Consider the following 20,562-nt stretch of genomic DNA (forward strand, 5'->3'; position numbering starts at 1 on the left):
CATCAACCTATGAACCAGGAGGTCATGGTTTGATTCTGGTCAGGGCATGTGCCAGGGTTGCGGGCTTGATCTCCAAAAGGGGGTGTGAGGCAGCCAGTCAATGATTCTCTCTCATCATTGATGTTTCTCTCTCTCCCTCTCCCTCTCCCTTCCTCTCTGAAGTCAATTAAAAAAAATAGATATTTTCTTAAAATGAAGAAAAAAAATTTGAGGGGAAGTGAAAGTGCTTAATAGTTAAAAATTGTCCTGAACATTTTCTCAGCCACTCTGCTCTTAACAAATTTAATTAAAGCCAGACCTTCAGAATCAACTTTACTGATTTTCTTCCCAGCAACCTGGTTTATTAATGCTCTTGTGTCCTTGTCACTCATATATATCGTGTCTGGAATATGGGTTGGAATGAACCACAGTTCCAGAACTTTTCTGGTGATATACCTTTTTATGATTTTAAATATATTTTATTCGTATCTTTACTACAATTTTTTAACATGAAAATGCAAATGAATATTTGATAGGAAATATCTTCCTAATGTCTTGTTTGTTAATTTCTCTTATAATAAGTAAAAATTCAGTTTTTTTAATGGTAGACATCACCAAGATTTTGATCATTTAAATGGAGATAAAGTGGATATAATCAAACTTGATCTAATGATAAAAATAGTATTTTTCCTTTACTTTAAAAAAATATTCGGGTATATCTTAGGTTCCATGAGGTAAGAAGAGTTTCCAGAGAATTTATGCAAAGTAAATCACTTACATCTAGACAATTAGACAACTTCAACACAAGGAACTCAATGTGAGAGTATTTTTCTGCTCATTCCATGTATTACACACTTTCAGAAAATAGTTAGAAATAAAATTCCTCTAAGATTTATAGCTACTGTTAGCTACTGAGTACCAAACTCTTTGCTGTAAATGCTTTATAAACAAGACCAAATTTATCCTTATAAAAGCCCTGGAAGATAGATATCATCCCATTATATAGGTAAAGAAAATAAGCCTCAGAAAGTTTTAATAACCTTGCTCAAGATCACTTTGACACCTAAAATCAAAGTAGCCAGTGAGGTCTGAACTTAGCCCCATCTGACTCGAGACCTTGGTCATCATCATCTGATTTTAGTGACTTTGACCAAAGATTAAATGCAAACCAATCATCGATTAACCTTGAACACTGCTCACTATCTTTCCCTGGACTCTGATTTTTTTCTTTTGTTTTTACTTCAATAGCATCTGTAATAATTTAGAAATCCCTATATATTTAAAGACAAAGTTAAGGATTATAAAATGTGCTTTGTCTATATGTATACTATGTGAGAGAGAAAGAAATAGGCCTTTCTAGTACAGTCAATGATAGTGCTGGGCATAAAAATTTTAAATTCTGCTTATCTCATTATTTACAGAATTGATACATTTTTTTAATGAGGCTACTTTTCATATTTGAATCCAAGATAAGTGATGTGGTGATCTGATAAAATTTTCTTTCATTACTCCAAGTTTTGTTTTTTTGTTTTGTTAATCCTCACTGGCAGATAATTTTTTCCATTTATTTTTAGAGAGAGTGGAAGGGAGGGACTGGGAGAGGGAGAGAGGAGGGAGAGAAACATTGATGTGAGAGAGACACATTAATTGGTTGCCTTTCGCACGCAGGGGCCGGGATTGAACCTGTGACCCTTCCGTGCTCAGGCTGACATTTTTACATTGAGCCACACCAGCCAGGGCGCCCTCAGTCTTTGATTTAAGAATTATAGCCTTGCTCTGAAAACCAGGCATTTTTCAGTGACTCATTAAAATGATCATGAACTTGATTCCACTTCTTTTTGTAGTACTACTCATGTCCTTCAGCCTTTTTAAAGAACATCATATAAGCGTTTAATGATGCTAATATTAACAAGCATATAAATTGTATAATAATCCTAAATAACTTATATAAACTAATACATTGATGGTCATTCTGAAGAAACATAAATCAATACAGTCTGCAAGAGATTGGAATTCCAAATAGCAAAACCTTCTCCTACATTTCACAAATGAAAAATCATGGGGTGGGGAAGGTGAAAAAAGTATTGCCCCCATATCCAATATGTAAGAACTGTTATCTGTCCAAGAAAATGATGGGTTATTTCTCCCCTAATGGTCAATCTTACTGAAAGTTTGTCCCTTCAGTATACGTATGTGATCCTTAAAAAGACCTGAAACTATTTTTCAGGTTAGTTAAGTATCAGAAAACCTAGAGCAGCCCTGCTGAGTGCATCATTATCTGCCATTGCAGAGTGAGAGCTACAATTTTGTAACTCAGTGATACAGGGTCTTAATCTTTGCATTGACTGTATTGGCATCTAGTTATTACTAAAAAAAGTTTACCAGAGTCATAACTTTGACCATTGGCAATTTGCTCTTGGCAAAAGAAATCTTCGTTTCCAACAGCTTTCTGGAGCTGGTTAAAACACACATTATACATGCACCCTTATTTATAATACACACACACACACACACACACACACACACACACACACACACACGATGGATACTTATGCATATGAAATAAGGTCTCCTTAACTCAAGTTATATGAGTGCAATATATCCTTCTTTCAATTTATTCCCTTTTGCTATTCATCCAGTTATGACACCAGTCTGGTATATCAGCTACATTACTGAATATTCACTGGAGCACAAATGCAAAATACAAAACTGATAAGAGAAATGTAGATTTTAATTAAAGGACAGAAAGTGAAGCTTTTCCAATGGTTAATAGAAATGTTAAGATTCTTTACTTGGCTCTTTTCATTGAATTTATTTCTTCCTACTGTGAAATTTAATTAAAAATGTAAAGGAATTTTTTTGCCAAGAAAGGTTTTATAGAAATTGCTTGCAAAATACCTTTCTTAGTTTGCTATATGCACATTTCAGTGTGTCACAAATTTTTAAAAATAAGGGAAAAATACAATGAACACTACAAGTATAAGCATAGATATATCTATGTTTCCATGGGGAGGGGGGAGGCAAAATTAGGTCATTCTGAGTCATCCAAAGGACCATTGAACTCATTTATTAATGCAGTTCAATAACATTTAGTCATGTGATTAGTAATTGAAAGTATTTATGCCATACCATATAACTCACCTTACAAGCACATTTCTTGAAATGTCTTTGTGGTAAAAATTGTTTTTACACAAGAATGGTGTGCATGCAGATATACTATACAGTAATACCAAGGTAACCTTGGTTCCTCAAAGCAAAATTTTAATGTTCTATCTAAAAAAATCTAAATCTTAAAAGACTTAAAACGTTGGACTTAAAAACTAACAGAAAATAAAACCTTTATGTTAATGTGAAAAGCTCCTTAATATTCTCTGTAGGAATTGCGCCTAGGGAGGCCAGGACAATCTGACCATTGGCAACCAGAAGCACTTCACAAATTTCCAGGGGAAAAAAGGGGCCGGGGGTCGGGGGGCAGGGGGCGGGCGGTGAGGAGCTTAACCTGTAACACAAACTCAGAGGTGTCTACTGATTCAATTAGTCATTTTAAAGTATATATTTCAGTGGTGTTTAGTGTATTCACAATGTGCAACCACTATTTCTTTTTAGTTTCAAAACTTTTCATCATCCTATAACACCCCCCCCCCCCATGCCTATTAAGTAATCACATCCCATTACCTCCTCGCCCATCCACTGGTAACCTCTATTCTGCTTTCTGTCTCTGTGGATTTGCCTTTTCTGGGTATATCAAAGGAGTCATACAATATGTGACCTTAGTGTCTGGTTTCTTTCACTTAGCCTGATTTTTTTGAGATTCGTTTAAGTTGTAACATGTATCAGAACTTCCTTTTTATGGCTGATAATATTCCATTATGTGTATATGCCATAATTTGTTTATTCATTTGTTGATGGATACTTGGATTGTTTCCACCTTTTTACTATTATAAGCAATGTTGCTATATAAACATTTGTGTGCAACTTCCTATGTGAACAGATGTTTCCATTTCTCTTGGGTATATATCTAGGAGTGGAATTGCTGTGTTACATTGGAACTCTATATTTAACTTTTTGAGGAATTGTGTGTGATTTTTAACCCCCCACAATCACAAAGCTTGGTTGGTTATTCTGTCTCCTAAATATCGCCGTTTTTCATCATTATTCCCACTACCATATACTAAAGGCACACTTTCCAGGATTACTTTACTAGCTTCCTTTTTGTTTTCTTTGTCATCACCATGGCCTTATTCTGTGTCATCTTTCACATACTGCAAACTTGGTTTTCGGAAATGTAAATCTTACGAGGTTACCTCATTGTTTTAAAAACAAAACACAAACACAGAGGCTCATCATCATAGTCCTCAGGATATAAAGTCTAATCTTGTATGTCTTACAAAGGCTCTTTGCTGTCCAGTTCCTTCTGCGTGGTTTCAACTTAATGCATCCCATTTGTTCTATTCATATACTGATGCCCATATTTCAATTTTTGTATATGTTCTAACTCTAGCAACTCCCTTACCCAAATCCTTTGTCTTATTTCAGATGTCTCCTCTCTTTTTTAGAAGCCCTTTCTGTCTCTTCATAATTATAATGTGCCCTTCTTTTGTGCTCTCCACATTTCTGTACTAATGTTGAAGAGTTTACACACATGGTGGGAATCAGGAGCTGATAGTTAAGTGCCAGGTGATGTACTAGTAGTGCAGACAAAAAGTATAATTAATAGGAATTAAGTCAAAAGAAGATTATTTGGTAAGTTACTTAAGGAAGGCCTCATGGAGGAAGGTGTTACTTGAACTGGACTTTGAAGGAAGCATTCATAAAGGTATGGTATAGGTAAATTAAACCTGTTGAATATCCATGGATCTAGACGTATGAGGACTCATGGTAGAGGGCAAAAGCTATGTCAAACTCGTGGCATTCAAGTTTGACGTGCTTGTACATTCTTAAACATTGCTTTTGTGTTACTTACATGAAATAAGCACTAGATAGAATTACTATGGAAGAAAAGCATGGAAAGAATGTGCAAAAGATTTTAAGAACTTACGGTGTATTGACAAAAGTGAGATGCAATGATATACTTTATGGGAAGTGTAAGAAAATCATTAAGGGCAATTTTTTTTTTGCGTTTTTTTTTTTTTTAACCATATATGCTCATTTCAGTGCTTACCCAACGACATTTATAAAAATCCAAGAAACTTCAATTACTGTAGACAGAAACTGCAGTAACTAGGTGATTTCTAGATAAATTATAGAATCTTCCACAAGACTCTTGTATAGTGTTGGATAAAAGGTCTGTGTTTATCTAGAAAAAGATTGGAAATGAGATAACTCAATTTTGCAGTTGTCTGTGCTCTATCCTGTCTCTCAACTGACAGTAAAAGTGGGACTTTCAGCTCTTTGCTTAGTTAGCATTCGGTAAATGTTTGCATGCATAAACAAAATAAGATTAAAATGTAATTCTTATATTTCCATTTTCAGTATCTTTTTTATGTGTTGTAATAGCTAGCTACCTAAAGGTACAAATGCATTTTCGCGCGTGTGCGTGCGTGCGTGCGTGTTTAACTACAGTACTGATTTAAAACTATAAAAGTCTACTTTGCCTGTTAGGCGAAAATATTAGAATTATAAAAAAATCTCCCCTTAAATTTTGAAAACAGAAGCCATTCATGTTTAAATATAAATAAACTTTCACTTTTGGCTCTGTGTTTCACTGGCATTTTGGGGTGTTAAATTTTAGTTGAAATAACACCACCTCTGATTCCTCAAAACAATATTTTCTTCTCCGTTACCAGCATATTTTGTTCAGTCTTTTATAGCCTTTGAGTTGTAGTACACTAGACTGAGCTCCTTGAAGAAGATGGCAGGAATTTTGAGAATTACAAATCTGTTCAAACTCCCAGCAAGTTCTGAGCTGCTCTCCTCTTACGTGGACTTTGTCTCCACTTCCCATTTTCAGCCTGTCATTGCTCCCTGTCTGAGCTTACCAGTTGGAGATAGTTAATAATGCGGATTTTTTTCAATAGATGGAATTACACATATGTTGATATATTTTGTTGTATTGACAACGAGCTTCAAAACTTCATATATCAAATTTTCTGAAGGTGTTAACATCATAGGTATTTTTACGCTTAAAAATGTCGAATATCATGCCAAAAAAAGAGCATTTGCGGGAAGTTTTAATTCATTATTTTGAAGAAAAGTGCTGCTGACTACTTCGGGAAGCTTATGAACATGCTCCATCTCAAGATACTTGTGAACGCTGCTTTAAACACTTTAAAAGTGATGATTTCAACATGAAAAACAGAATGTCCAGGTCAACCAAAAAAGTTTGAAGACCAACAATTACAAGCATTATTGGATGAAGATGCGTGTCAAACTCAACAACAACTTGCAGAAAGATTAAACGTTGCTCAGCAAACAATTTCCAATCGTTTATAAGCAATGGGAAAGATTTTAAAGGAAGGAAAATGGAACATCAACTGAACGAAAGACAAATGGAAAACCTAAAAATCACCAGTAAAATGTTGCTTCAACAGTATGAAAGAAAGTCTTTTTTGCATCGAATTGTGACTGGCGATGAAAAGTGGATTTATTTTGAGAATCCCAAACGCACAAAATCATGGGTTGATCCAGGTCAACCATCAACATCGACTGCAAGGCCAAATCGCTTTGGAAAGAAGACAATGCTCTGAGTTTGGTGGCATCAGGAAGGTGTGGTGTATTAGGAGCTTCTAAAACCTGGTAAAACTGTCAATACTGATTGCTACCGACAACAAATAATCAAATTGAACCACGCTTTGATTGTGAAACGACCAGAATGTGTCAGAAGACACGGCAAAGGAATTTTGCTTCATGATGACGCACCATCATCACACACTTCAAAACCAGTTAAAGACACGTTAAAAGATCTTGCCTGGGAAGTATTAACCCACCTGCCGTATTCACCAGACCTTGCTCCTTCAGATTACCACTTGTTCCGATCGGTGGCACACGCGCTTTCTGAGCAGCACTTCAAAACATACGAAGAAGTGGAAAGTTGGGTCTCTGAATGGTTTGCCTCAAAACAAGAAAAGTTCTATTGGGATAGTATCCACAAATTACCTAAAGATGGGGAAAATGTGTAGCTAGCGATGGACATTACTTTGAATAAAAACACTTTTGATGTTTCTCTTGAAATTATTGTGTTTTCTTTAATTACAAAATCTGCATTATTAACTGGTATACCTAGTACAAAATTTTATATACTATCATGATTGTGGTGAAACCTTCAAAGGTGTATCTATTGATATGTATCAAATTATATAATTTAATTATGTGTAGTTCACAGAATGCAAATTATACCTCATTAAAGCTGTTAAAAATTTTCTTACATGATGCCTACCATCAATAGGTCATTACTTGACTAAGCCCTATGTCTCCAGGAACAGTTGAGATTTGCATTCCTCATTTGTTTTTCTAAGATCCCCTCTTGGCCTGTGTCCCCCATCCTCACTAGTTTGCCCTTGATCTTGTCCCCAGTCTCCATCATTCTCCATTAATGCCAGAGCCACTCTTTCTGGAAGGGAAAAATCTCATAGTTATAAGCTACAGGTATTCTTTTTTTTTTTTAAATCTTCACCCAAGGATATTTTTCCCATTGATATTTAGAGAGTGGAAGGAAGGGGGGGTGAGAGGGGAGAGAGAGAAACATTGATGTGAGACACATCAATTGGTTCCTTCTGCATGGTCCCCTATTGGGACCGGGGATCAAACCTGCAACCCAGGTTCATGCCTTTGGGAATTGAACCAGAGACCCTTCAGTCCACAGGCTGACGTTCTAACCATTGAGCTGAGCCATGCTGGCCAGGGCCGGGTATTATTATTTTAAAATTTTTATTTAATATTTTTATTGATTTCAGGGTGGAAGGGAGAGGGATAGAAGAATCAATGATGAGAGGGAATCATTGATCGGCTGCTTCCTGCATGCCTCCTACTGGGGATTGAGCCCACATCCCGGGCATGTGCCCTGACTGGGAATCTAACTGTTACCCCTCCTGATTACTAGGTTGACGCTCAACCACTGAGCCACATTGGCTGGTCTGGGAATTATTCTTAAGTCACTCCTGTGTGCTGGAAGCTGTGGCCAGCAGAGGGATTAACACACACAAGCAGGGTACATTTGAGCCTCTGCTCTCTCCAAGCTCAGAGCCTGATGGGCCACACATGAACATCCACTGTAGGTGTATATTCCCCAAGATTACAGAGGAGTTGACAAATAGATATGTAGGTATTAGTATTAAGTGAAGGTTGGTTAAGCTCAGCAAATTCCAATGAAAAGGTATTAGGTACCCAGTTGATGTTAGGCACTCTGAAAGTGCATCCTATAGACCACAGCATAAGAATTGTCAGAAGTATTGGTTTAATAATTTCCCTCTGAAACAGAGTTTCTGGTGAATGGGCCTGGATATCTGCATTTTAACAAACTCTCTACACCACTGTGTGTCTATACCACTGTAGAGTTACCTAGAATGGTAAGAACCTAGTTGGAAACCAGGGTAGAAGTAAGAGGGCAGTAGAAGTTGATCTTCTGGGCAGTTTGCTTTTGCTCATTTGGCTCCTTGTGTCAACAGAGTTGGAAATGTTTTGGTTATCAGTTAGCATTTTGCTAATGAATCCAGTTATATTCATTTAATAGTTTAGAATTAATAAATTATATATTCAAGTTTTGTAATTTATCTGTTGAGTGAAATTTATGTGCTTTAATTTTAAAGTTTTGATCAAATTTTTCTTTCCCCACAGAACTCAACAAAAATCCAGTGGAAGGCTTTTCAGCAGGTTTAATAGATGACAATGATCTCTACCGATGGGAAGTCCTTATTATTGGTCCTCCAGATACACTTTAGTAAGTATAATGAAACTGACATCAAAGTGGAACTCCTTTAATTAATTAAAATATAAACTATTTTGGCAAACTGAAATGAACTTATTTCTTAAAAAGCAGATGAAATGGCTGTATTTATTATCATTTGTATAGAATGATCTGTCTAGGGTTTTTGTATCCTGCTGAAACTGTCTAAAACTTGTTGCTTTCTTAAATATATGAGTTTCAGAAATTCAGATATTCTTGATCCCTGTGATAAATTTATTATAGAGAAGCTATCTTTAAGATGAGGTTACATATAAATAATATATTTTTTTACTTGTATTACAGAAATTGGATTGGTTTTGTCAGAATAGAGAAGGATATTCTTTATTGAAATGTTTCTCCTTCTTCCTTCCCTTGTGCTTACTGTGCCTTGCCTCCAAAGGGAACATTGTAATTTTAAAGTTAAGGATTTATAATTTTTAACATTTTATCAGTTTAATGAAAGCATACTATTAATCTGGGAGATTTCATACAGAGCACAGTGTACACAAAGGTGTCTTAAGCAGGCTGGAAAGAACTTTTAAGAACATCAATTTCAGCGGTTCTCTAATTGGGTTCTCACAGAATATTGGCTAGAACCAAGGTGTTCTCGCTCTAAAATGAACTCACAGTCATCTTTTCCCAATTTGTAAATGTGACTGTTACAGTTAATCATTTTTCATTAACCACTTACTAACTGATGTAAAGATGGACAACAGAATGTACTGCTATCAAAGAGCAATAGAAAAAGAGAGATGGAATTTCTTAAATATTTTATGTAATACATTTCTAGATTTGAAGGCTACAGTTTTATTTTCTGCCCCAAGTGTTTATATATAGACTAACTTAAACTTACTAATATTTAATGTTCTGTAAGAGGGGTCATGACTACCTTGTACCTGACTGGTACAAGTTCCATATTTTTATAGAAGTTGAGATGTTGGAAGAAAATGCAGTGACCTTCTCACAGACATACAACTGAGAGACAGTAGGGACAAATCTAGATCTGAGTCCTTGGGGGACTAACTACACTTCCTCACTTAGCCATGGTCCTTGGTGGTACTAAGGAAAAGATTTGGATGCATCACACATTTTTTTCTGATGGTCAAGTAGTGTCCTTTTATTTTATTTATTTATATTTTATTTATTTATTTATTTATTTATTTATTTTACAGAGAGGAAGGGAGAGAGATAGAGTTAGAAACATCGATCAGCTGCCTCCTGCACACCTCCTACTGGGGATGTGCCTGCAACCAAGGTACATGCCCTTGACCAGAATCGAACCTGGGACCCTTCAGTCCACAGGCCGACACTCTATCCACTGAGCCAAATGGGTTAGGGCAAGTAGTGTCATTTTAGGTGTACTAAGATGGTAACCCCTTTTCACCTCACAAAATACATGATGGAAAAGAAAACCCAGCTACTTCTCTGTAGACTGGTATATGACATACAGTGTGGAACTATAGTGTGGATTTTTGTGTGTTTTTTTTTTTTTTTTGTCATATGTATTGTCAATCAAAATTTTTGCTGGTATATTTCCCAGAGGAATGTTTGCATTGGTAAATGTTGCAAATTTAAAGAACTCAGTTTACAATAACCACCATGTTAGCTTGCTAGATAACAGTAGCCATTGAAAACATCCTGGATGTAGTCCCCCACAGTCTTGTTATTATTTGAAAGCTAATTTCTTTTTCTTCTTCTTCTTTTTTTATCCTTACCCAAGGATATTCTCCCCCCCCCCTTTTTTTTTTAAGGGAGTGGAAGAAAGGGGGAGAAAGAGAAATATCAATGTGAGAGAGACACATTGATTGGTTGCCTTCCTGCACATGCCCTTGACCAGAATCGAACCTGGGATCCTTCAGTCCTTGGGCCAACACTCTATCCACTGAGCCAAACCAGCGAGGGCTGAAAGCTCATTTCTTAACCAAATTTTATACAGAAAACTATACATATAATCTGGTTTATGAGCTTGATGAAATTCAGGTCTTTTCTAGATTTTGCAATCAAAACACATTGCATGAAGGTTTACACAGCAATATTTCAGTGATAGAATCTTGTTACTCTAACAGTTAATATGAAATAATGAGAGAAATTCCTCTAAACTGATGTTTTCTATATAGAGCAGGGGTGGGGAACCTTTTTCTACCAAGGGCCATTTGGATATTTATAACATAATTGTAGGCCATACAAAATTATCAACTTAAAAATTAGCCTGCTATATTCTGTCAAACATTTAATTTAAAGTCTTGGCAGGGCCTTACCAAATGATTTCTCGGGTCTTAATATGGCCAACATGCTGTACTTCTCCAACCCTGATATAGAGGCTTGGTTAGGCATCTAGACTTGAGCTCCATCTCTAAGGACCTCACAGAATTCTTTTTTCATGCAGTTGTCTCTGAATATTATTAGCTGGTCCATGTATTTTGTGTACTTTTAGTTTCACCAAAGAGAACCTCTTTTTTTTTTTTAAATATATTTTATTGATTTTTTACAGAGAGGAAGAGAGGGATAGAGACTTAGAAACATCGATGAGAGAGAAACATCGATCAGCTGCCTCTTGCACACCCCCTACTGGGGATGTGCCCGCAACCAAGGTACATGCCCTTGACCGGAATCGAACCTGGGACCTTCTAGTCCGCAGACCGACGCTCTATCCACTGAGCCAAACCGGTTTCGGCTATTTTTCCTGTTTACTTGTATTTCTGCAACAACAATATGCTTTTAACCATGTTATTTAAAAAATTTGTCTATAACATAAACATGTTATAGACAAATTTTAACCTAAATATGTTATAGACAAATTTTGAGGAGTTTGAGGGCTTCTTGTGGCTGCTTGAAGTAGGGAGATCAGCAGTCTTTGTTTAGAGGATAGAGAAAGAGCATATGTGCCTAGGATAGGACACTGTATAAGGAGAGGAAAGGTTTTATAGAAGTAAGCTTTCTAAAATTCTACTAAAAATCAAGTATCAAAAATTAGGTATGTAATAGTGTTTGTTTACTTAACAGCAAGGAGATTATGGGTGTTCTTTTTAAAAATATATATATTTGTATTGATTTCAGAGAGGAAGGGAGGAGAGAGAGAAACATCAGTGATGAGAGAGAATCATTGATTGACTACCTCATACACACCCTACACTTGGGACCATGCCCCCAACCTGGAAATATACCCTGACCAGGAATTGAACGGGCATGGTGTTCTTGTAGTTACTTCAGTGGAGTGAAGAGGGTAGGAATCATTCTGTTGTTTGAGGAGTGATTTGGAAGTGAATACATAGACCTTGAGTATAAATAACTGCCTAGGAAGAGAAACAGAGGCTGACAATGGGGGTCAGGGTGGCAGGGATATAGGGTTGAAAGTAAGTTAATGTGGTCTTGGATGGTACCTAGACCTAAGTGATTAATTTACCACTTAATGATTAGATAGTTTATCCTATATAATAAAAGCCTAATATTCAAATTGTCCCCTCGGGTGGTCATTCGACCGAGAGTTCAACCGCTTGCTATGATGTGCGCTGACCACCAGGGGGTGGCGCAGAACATGGCGGGTGTCAGCGATACACTGCGACCTCTCGCCGGATATCTGGGGGCGGGAATGACAGGGTTGGAGATGCAGTGCTACCCTCCCCCAGGATGCCAGGGCTTGCGCGCAGGTGCCCTGAGCACCGCTTGCGAGGAGTCGGGCTGCAGCCACTGGACCACAGGGGTCGGTCAGGCTCCCGTGGGTTTGCTCAGGAGCCAGTCTGCGAGGCTGGCCGGGAGAGAGTGCGCTGCCCACCTGGCTTCCGTGTGGCACCGCTCGGCCGCCCAGAGGGCGCCGCTGCACCCTGTCCCATGGCATCCAGCCATACTCACTGCATCTCTGCTGGGGACTCGGGCTCCAGAGGTCAGCTGGGACCTGCCCTTCCACGCCAGACTCTCATGTTTCGATTGCTGGCCAGGCCTAGGGACCGCACTGGGTCTCTAGTGTAATAATAGAAGAATAGGGTACTAAAATGTTTTAAAAGCTGGTGTGATTATTTCATGGTGGCAACATTAGCCTTCATTTAGTCACTAGAGGGCAGTCCATACTCTTTACAATCTATGTAATGAACTGGTATACTTATGCATTACTTTATTTGAAACTAATAGTTGCCATGAGTATTAATTTAGCCATTATATTTATCTTTACACAGTCTTGAATCTTTATTACTTCTCTGTCTATTAATCTTTCTAGTGCTGTTAAGAATCAATTCTTGAGGCTGTCTTTATGAAAGAGATTCTGAAACTTGTGTGATATACCTATTGTTTTTATACAACTGATTATCAAGTAGTGGATAGCTACTCATATCCAGAGAAATGAAAAATTCAGGTAGCAGTGGCAGTGGGTTTTTAAAGAAAATCTCGAACACCTGGATAGCACTGTGTAAATATATGTTTAAATTTATATTGGTAAATGGTGAATGTACAACTTCTTTTTATCTCTTACTCTCTTTTTCTTTCATCAGTAATGGCTACTCTGTTCAAGTTGTGTGCTGCTTTGTTTCTTACTACTGGCGATGAAAAATGGGAGAATCTTAAGATTATATGTATTTTGTAGTGTTGTTGTTTTTTTTAAAGTATATTTTACTGATTTTAGAGAGGAAGGGAGAGGGAAAGAGAGATAGAAGCATCAATGATGAGAGAGAATCATTGATCGGCTGACTCCTACATGCCCCCACTGGGGATCAATCCTGCAACCCAGGCATGTGCCCTTACTGGGAATCGAACTGTGACCTCCTGGTTCATAGGTCAACGCTCAACCACTGAGCCACACTGCTGGGCTGTATTTTGTAGTATTGCCTTACCTTGAGACGATATAGAAAATAAAGAGTTAGCTAACCAAACTCTGATTAATATTCTTTTACAGTAACAAATTTTTTTTTATACTTTTAAGACATAGAGTCACAAGCCATATGTTCTGTAATGAATTTTTGGAGGGAATGAATCTCGTACACGTATTCCTCCGAAATTGATGGATCACTGGCTATGCCATACCACTTATCATTCAGTGCTTAAGAACATGGGCTTTGGGACTAACTTTGTTTAGTTCCCTGACTCTACCATTTTTATTAGTTGTGTGATTGAACAATTACTTAAACATTGTCTTAGCAGTTTTATTTCTAGGATAGAAGCCCTGTGCCTAGGAAGTGTTTGGATTGTTCAGTATTATGTTGCTTGCAGTAGCAAAATAATTGGAAGCAATCAGATGTCTTATAATTGTAATGGATAAACTGTGGAATGTGGCAGATAAAATAAATGAACAAGAGACAAGTATCAAGATGAGTACAATATTTAGCAAAATTTCATATGACAGCATACAGTTTATCATTTTATGATAGGGATTGCCAAGTAAGTATGGCAGAATGGTAGGATCTGACAAAGCCGAATGATAGGATCTCTGATTCTTATAAGATTTTTATAATTTAATACAAAAACAGTAAGATAGGCGTCATAGAAGAAACTTGAAATAGGCCTAGGTTTCTCAACCTTTTCAAATGGGGAACTCTCGGTTGCATACCTTCAAAAAAATTTTTTTTAAATTGATTTCAGAGGGAGGGAGAGAGATATACAAACATCAATGATGAGAGAGAATCATTGATCAGTTGCCTCCTGCACGTCTCCTACTGGGGATCAAGTCCTCAACCCGGGCATGTGTCCTGACCGGAATTGAACCTTAACCTACTGATTCATGGGTTGATGCTCAACCACTGAGCCACACTGGCTGGACTATACACTTCTTTTTAACATCATGCCAATAATATCTGTAATGAAGACAATATATAATGGAAGAGAAGATATTTTTAATTCATTGATGCTTTTCAATAAACTTTGAATTTGCTCATCACTGTAGCATCCCTGTATAGTTGAAAAACAGTGAACATGTGACATGTTAATATTTATTCTACAACTAGAGGCCTGATGCACGAAATTCGTGCACAGGGCGGGGGGTGGTGGTTTGTTCCTCAGCCCAGCCTGCACCCTCTCCAATGTGGGATCCCTCTCACAATCCAGGACTGCTGGCTCCCAACCACTTGCCTGCCTCTGCCTGATTGCCGCTAACTGCTTCTGCCTGCCAGCCTGATCACCCCTAACCACTCCCCTGCCAGCCTGATCACCCCCTAACCACTCCCCAGCCAGCCCGATTGCCCCTAACTGCCCTCCCCTGCCGGCCTAGTCACCCCTAACTGCCCTCCCTGCTGGCCTGATCTCCCACAACTGCCCTCCCCTGCTGACCTGGTCTCCCCCAACTGCCCTCCTCTGCTGGCCCGGTCACCCCTAACTGCCCTCCCTGCTGGCCTGATTGCCCACAACTGCCCTCCCCTGCAGGCCTGGTGCCCACAACTGCCCTCCTCTGCAGGCCATCTTGTGTCCACATGGGGACAGCCATCTTTGACCACATGGGAGCGTCTATCTTGTGTCTTGGAGTGATGGTCAATTTGCATATTACTCTTTTATTAGATAGGATGATTTGTATCCTGTGGGTCTTTTGAGTTCCTCTTTGCTAATTTAGCTGTTCACTAGAAGTTTGCACCCACAAATGGGGACTACTGAGCAAGACTTTAAAAAAAACACACACACACACAAAAAATGTTCATAGGTAAAGGAGACGTTAAGGAATCCACCTATAGGAGAAAAACTATAAGGGATAGCATGGTTGGTTCAGGATGGGTGAGGGCATGGCAGACAGAGTTAAAAAAAAATCTGCGCTTTAAATGTTTTAGGATAATCCTGTTAATTAGAGTTGATTGAAAATAATGAGACTAGGTAATTTTTTATGATAGGAATTCCAATCAGCTAATAGAAAGCTTTTAAGAGGATCTAACCAATCAAAATGTAAGGAAAAGCTAACTGAATATTGAGGATTAGCCTCATCAGTAGAATAAAGTGCTTGGGCTTTGTGGCAATGATTCTTGGTGTTTTCTGTAATTATGACTTTCAAACCTTTTTTTTTTTTTTTTAACACCACAACCCATAATCAGGAATAATTTACATCGTGACCCAATGTATACTTAGGTGTATACATTAGTGTCTTAATGAATAGAAGCATGTATGTAGATTATATAACTGAAACAAATTACTTGTGATAAGCACCTTTGTTTTCTATTCTACTTTTATTTATTTAAGAAGAAAACTGGTTAGTTACTCACTTAAATGGTTTATATCCCCAGCTTGAAAAACTAGTTAATATAATTATGTTCTAAGACCAGTTTTGGCACTGTCTTATACAGTTGGGGTAACATAGGATGAGAAAATAGACGTATCTCTTGATCAGTGTAATGCATTCTTCACGACACTCTAGTTTCCATTTTTCTCATCTTCAGGTTTTTTTCCCCCTTCAGTACATAATCTTACAAATTATGAAAATTAAGGCCAGCAAGGCAGGCATAAAATTTATCATTTTTCTTCCTTTCTGCCTCTGGATATCTATCTGTACTGCATTCTCTCTGGTTTTTTTCCTGTACAGAAGGAAAAGATGTTTTTTGTTGTTGTTGTTAGGCACTTATTCTACTTTCTTTTTTTTTTTTTTCTTTTTTTAAATATATTTCATTGATTTTTACAGAGAGGAAGGGAGAGGGATAGAGAGCTAGAAACATCGATGAGAGAGAAACATCGATCAGCTGCCTCCTGCACACCTCCTACTGGGGATGTGCCCGCAACCAAGGTACATGCCCTTGACCGGAATAGAACCTGGGACCTCTCAGTCCGCAGGCCGACGCTCTATCCACTGAGCCAAACCGGTTAGGGCTCTACTTTCTTTATTTATTCTTTTTTTAGTCTTTCTGCCATTTACTTAAAAAAAAATTGCCACCCCCCTCTTTTAAAGCCTTTCATTTATATTATTTCTCATCTTCTTCTTTTTAAAAAGTCATTAGTAGGAATATTTTTTCCATTGATTTTTAGAGAGTGAAAGGGTGAGAGTTGGAAGGGGTGGGGAGAACAGAGACACTGATGTGAGAGAAACACATCAGTTGGTTACTTCCCACATGTGGGATTGAACCTGCAACCCAGGTATGTGCTCTTGACCTGGAATGGACCCCTCGACCCTTTGGTGCTTGGGCTGACACTCTAACCACTGAGCAACGCCATCCAGGGCAAGTTATCATCTTCTTTAACTGTTAAACTCAAATTATCCTGTTTGTTATGCTTGTGTTTTACCACTTTATTCTTTCTTTCTGCCTTGTTTTATTGCTTTTACCAAAATTATATTATTAAGGTTACTTTTTATACTTGGAGTCCAGTGAATGGCATTTGCTAAGTGTTCAGGACTACTTGGTAGTAATGATCTATCTCTCTTTTATTACCCTCTCCCCAGTTTTGCTTTTATGATCAGAGAAAGGTGATAAAAATGAATACTTGCTGTGGTTAAAAAGTGAAGCTCTACTGAAATGTCCAAAACAGAAAGGAAAAGATTCCATAATCCTATGCTCCAGAGTTAACCATTGTTAATGTATTTATGTCATATTTCATATAAACATACCCCCATATTTTATCTTTTAAAGACAGATGGGTTTATCCAGTAGATATTTGTGTTTTTTTAAACTTAATAATAGATTTCTCATATTATTCCAATACTTATTACTGATTTTTTTTGTATTTTCCTCTGCCACTAGAATGGTAAGTGCCATGAAACCAGAGCTCTCGAATGTCTTGCTCTGTTATATCCTTTTACATAGAATAGTGTCTCGCACAAGTAGATAACCCATGTATATTTGTTCTGTGAATGAAAACCATTTAATGAGCTGAGAATTCTATTTCTCACTGATGTAAAACAAACACAATCACATAATGATATGTATATTGAACAGTAAAAGAATTTGATATGTGAATTCCTGTTGCAGCAAATTGGTCAATGTAATAAAGGGACATGGTGGCTTGTTAAAATTGGGTAGTCAAGTAAAATCTTTCTCAAGGGGTAACATTTAAGCTGAGTTTTGAATGACAAGGAGAAACTGGTATTTCAAACAGAAGATACAGGTGGTACCAAGGACACAAGGCAGGACTTAGTCATTTTTGCCCTGTAAGGTTGACTTCATCTCATTGTTTTTTATTGTTAACATATAAAACTCATTTTATTGTTCTAAAAATTCTTCAAGAACATTTGCTAAGTAAATGTCAGTGCTCTGGAACTGCACTAATACAGCAGTCACTGGCCAAATGTGGCTATTAGTATTAAATAAAATTTAAAATTCAGTTCCTTTGTTTCACTAGCCATATTTCAAGTGGCAGGTGGCTACCATATTGGACCACACAAATATAGAACATCTCCAATGTGTAGAATGTTCTATTGCACAGGACTGCTTTGGAAAGTCACTAAAATATAAATTACTTGAGCGGCTGTATGCTTTGTTCATTGATATACTCCTAGTGTCTGACACATCATTTGTTAAATGATGAGATAAGTAGATGAATGAATAGAAGGTCAATGCATTTCTTCCCAGACAAGGAACAAAAAAAATGTGCATAAAGTCTGAGCTGAGAAGGAGCTTACTGTGTTTGAAAAATGGAAAGAAAACTGGCTCGAACAGAAAAAAGAGTGATGATTTGAGATCAACATAGAAATTTGGCAAATTGACCCTAAGGCAGTGTTAACCTTTTGCACTCGAATGTCGAGTGTGACTCGACACGGTTAGCATCGGTAGCAGCTCTTTTTATACTCTTTGAATATATTAATAATTTGAAATATAAAAAAATCCAAATAAATAAGTTTGTATGAAAAGAAACTCCAGTTTTTTATTCTACTGCCGCGCTTTGTAAAATCTGGGGTATTTAAAAAATTAAATCCCGAGTAGAATAAAGGAATCGAGAAAAAAGCAAGCGAGTGCAAAGGGTTAAACCTTCTAAATTTTGTTTTAAGTGCAGTGGAATTAATAGAAAATTTTGTAGCACAGCAATAATGTGATCTGATTTGGATGTCTTTTTTGAGCTATTTGTTTTACTAGTTTTTTGAGAGTTTAAGAAGGTGGTGTAGGTATGACAGTTTTTAAACCTGGTTATTTATAGAGTAAGTAAACTGTCTGCTTGAAATCCAGATTATTCATTTATTTATGCTGTCAACCCTTGTTTTTATGTTTGTTTGAATAATTGTTTACTTATAAGCAGGAACTTATTGACAAGTACTTGTTTATGTTTTTGTTTTCCAGTGAAGGCGGTGTTTTTAAGGCTCATCTCACTTTCCCAAAAGATTATCCCCTCCGGCCTCCTAAAATGAAATTCATTACAGAAATCTGGCATCCAAATGGTAAGTTTATCTATTTTTACTTTTACAAATACAATGGCCTGTCACTGAAGTTTTCAAGTTCAGTAAGAAAGATATAGTTCTCAGTGAAATTGCTTTGGAATTTTTGTACTAAGTTCATTGTATTTGTTATGCACATGGTCATGCGTTAGATTCTTTAGGTGAGAAGGAGCAACAGAGATCATATGGAAAAATGGTTTTTTTACTTAGTTTTCAGCTCTTTTAAGTCTCAAGATGTTCCAAACTAGAGGCAAGTTTGGTGGGTGATACAATGATACTCAGCTTAATAGAACTCTTAAAATTGAAGAGATAATTTCCAAGGCATTAGGTGACTCGTTGGCTATTACAAAGAGCACAAAAGTAATTAAACCTGGATTGTGTAGTTACTTTTTCTCTTCTTAGCTCTTAGGCTTTTTAAACTATATTCTTTTTTAAAAAATTTCTTTATTGATTAAGGTATCACGTATTTGTCCTCATCCCCCCATCCCCATCCCACACCCCTCCCCAAGCATGCCCCCACCCCCCTGTTGTCCTTAACCACTGGTTAGGCTCATATGTATGCACACAAGTCCTTTGGTTGATCTCTCCCCTTTACCCCCATCCTCCCCTACCCTCCCTCTGAGGCCCGACAGTCTGATCCATGCCTCCTTGTTTCTGGATCTGTTCTTGTTCATTAGTCTAGGTTGTTCATTATTTCCCCTAGATGAGTGAGATCATGTGCTATTAGAAATACACTTATAAGAACCGAAAATGAGACAAGCAATAATGGTTATGCTGACAGGCAAATGAATCAGTCTGTAGTGAGTTTCTTTCTGGGCCAACAGTTCTTTTGAGACCCAATTTAAGTGTCAAACAGTTCCTTATATGTACATGTCAGCAATGACATTTCAGTTCTGAATGGTGGACAAATGGTGGTAATGCAGGTCCGACTCTCTCTGGTTTTGTCCTGGGCAACCTGCAGTGACGCACAGCTGCTGACTGCTAGTATGGCAAGGCGAAGTCGGCGTCTTCCATCTCTGGACTGCTTCTCTTCTGTCTTCATGTCTGGAGTAGTCCTGTCGATTCCTCTCTGTTGCTGGAATCCACATGGTCTCGGAGTTGTTTTCTGAAAATATACAATCATATTCTCGACCAAAAGTTAATAAAGGAATATTTTCTATAAATTTGACTTGGGATCCTATTTCATTTTTTGCCCAAATGATTTTCCTCTGGCTTGTTTTGACACCTTGTGTGTTTTTCATGGGTGTCTTGTTTTTAGCCTTACAATTAATTTTCTAAAGTATTAATTTTCTAGATGTGATTTACTTACAGGTTATTTTTCCTTACATGATTTTCTTCTACTATCCCCCCCTTTCTTGATTTAAATATTAGGAGGCCTTTGAAAATTTTATAATGTAGTCTTGATGGCTTTTAAATTTTAATTTTTTGCACTATAATATTACTGTTTTAG

The 20,562-nt window shown here is 37.3% G+C and overlaps 1 protein-coding gene across 9 annotated transcripts in view; it reads left to right on the top strand.

The window, feature by feature from the left end:
• UBE2G1 (ubiquitin conjugating enzyme E2 G1) overlaps positions 1-20,562 on the top strand; it is a 105,136-nt gene that overhangs the window by 68,129 nt on the left and 16,445 nt on the right. For 4 of the 9 annotated variants that reach the window (XM_054709028.1, XM_054709029.1, XM_028133009.2 and 1 more), the window contains 2 exons: positions 8,752-8,854; positions 19,018-19,115. The exons of 1 other annotated variant lie outside the window; for it this stretch is intronic. In XM_054709028.1, the coding sequence (XP_054565003.1) occupies positions 8,752-8,854; positions 19,018-19,115 (201 nt within the window). Of the gene's footprint in view, positions 1-8,751; positions 8,855-19,017; positions 19,116-20,073; positions 20,281-20,562 lie in introns of those variants that run through there. 4 more of the 9 variants (XM_054709026.1, XM_054709027.1, XM_054709030.1 and 1 more) reach the window with 3 other exon arrangements.

The sequence above is a fragment of the Eptesicus fuscus genome, chromosome 20 (genome assembly GCF_027574615.1).
Source record: "Eptesicus fuscus isolate TK198812 chromosome 20, DD_ASM_mEF_20220401, whole genome shotgun sequence".
In the NCBI taxonomy this organism is placed as follows: Eukaryota; Metazoa; Chordata; class Mammalia; order Chiroptera; family Vespertilionidae; genus Eptesicus; species Eptesicus fuscus.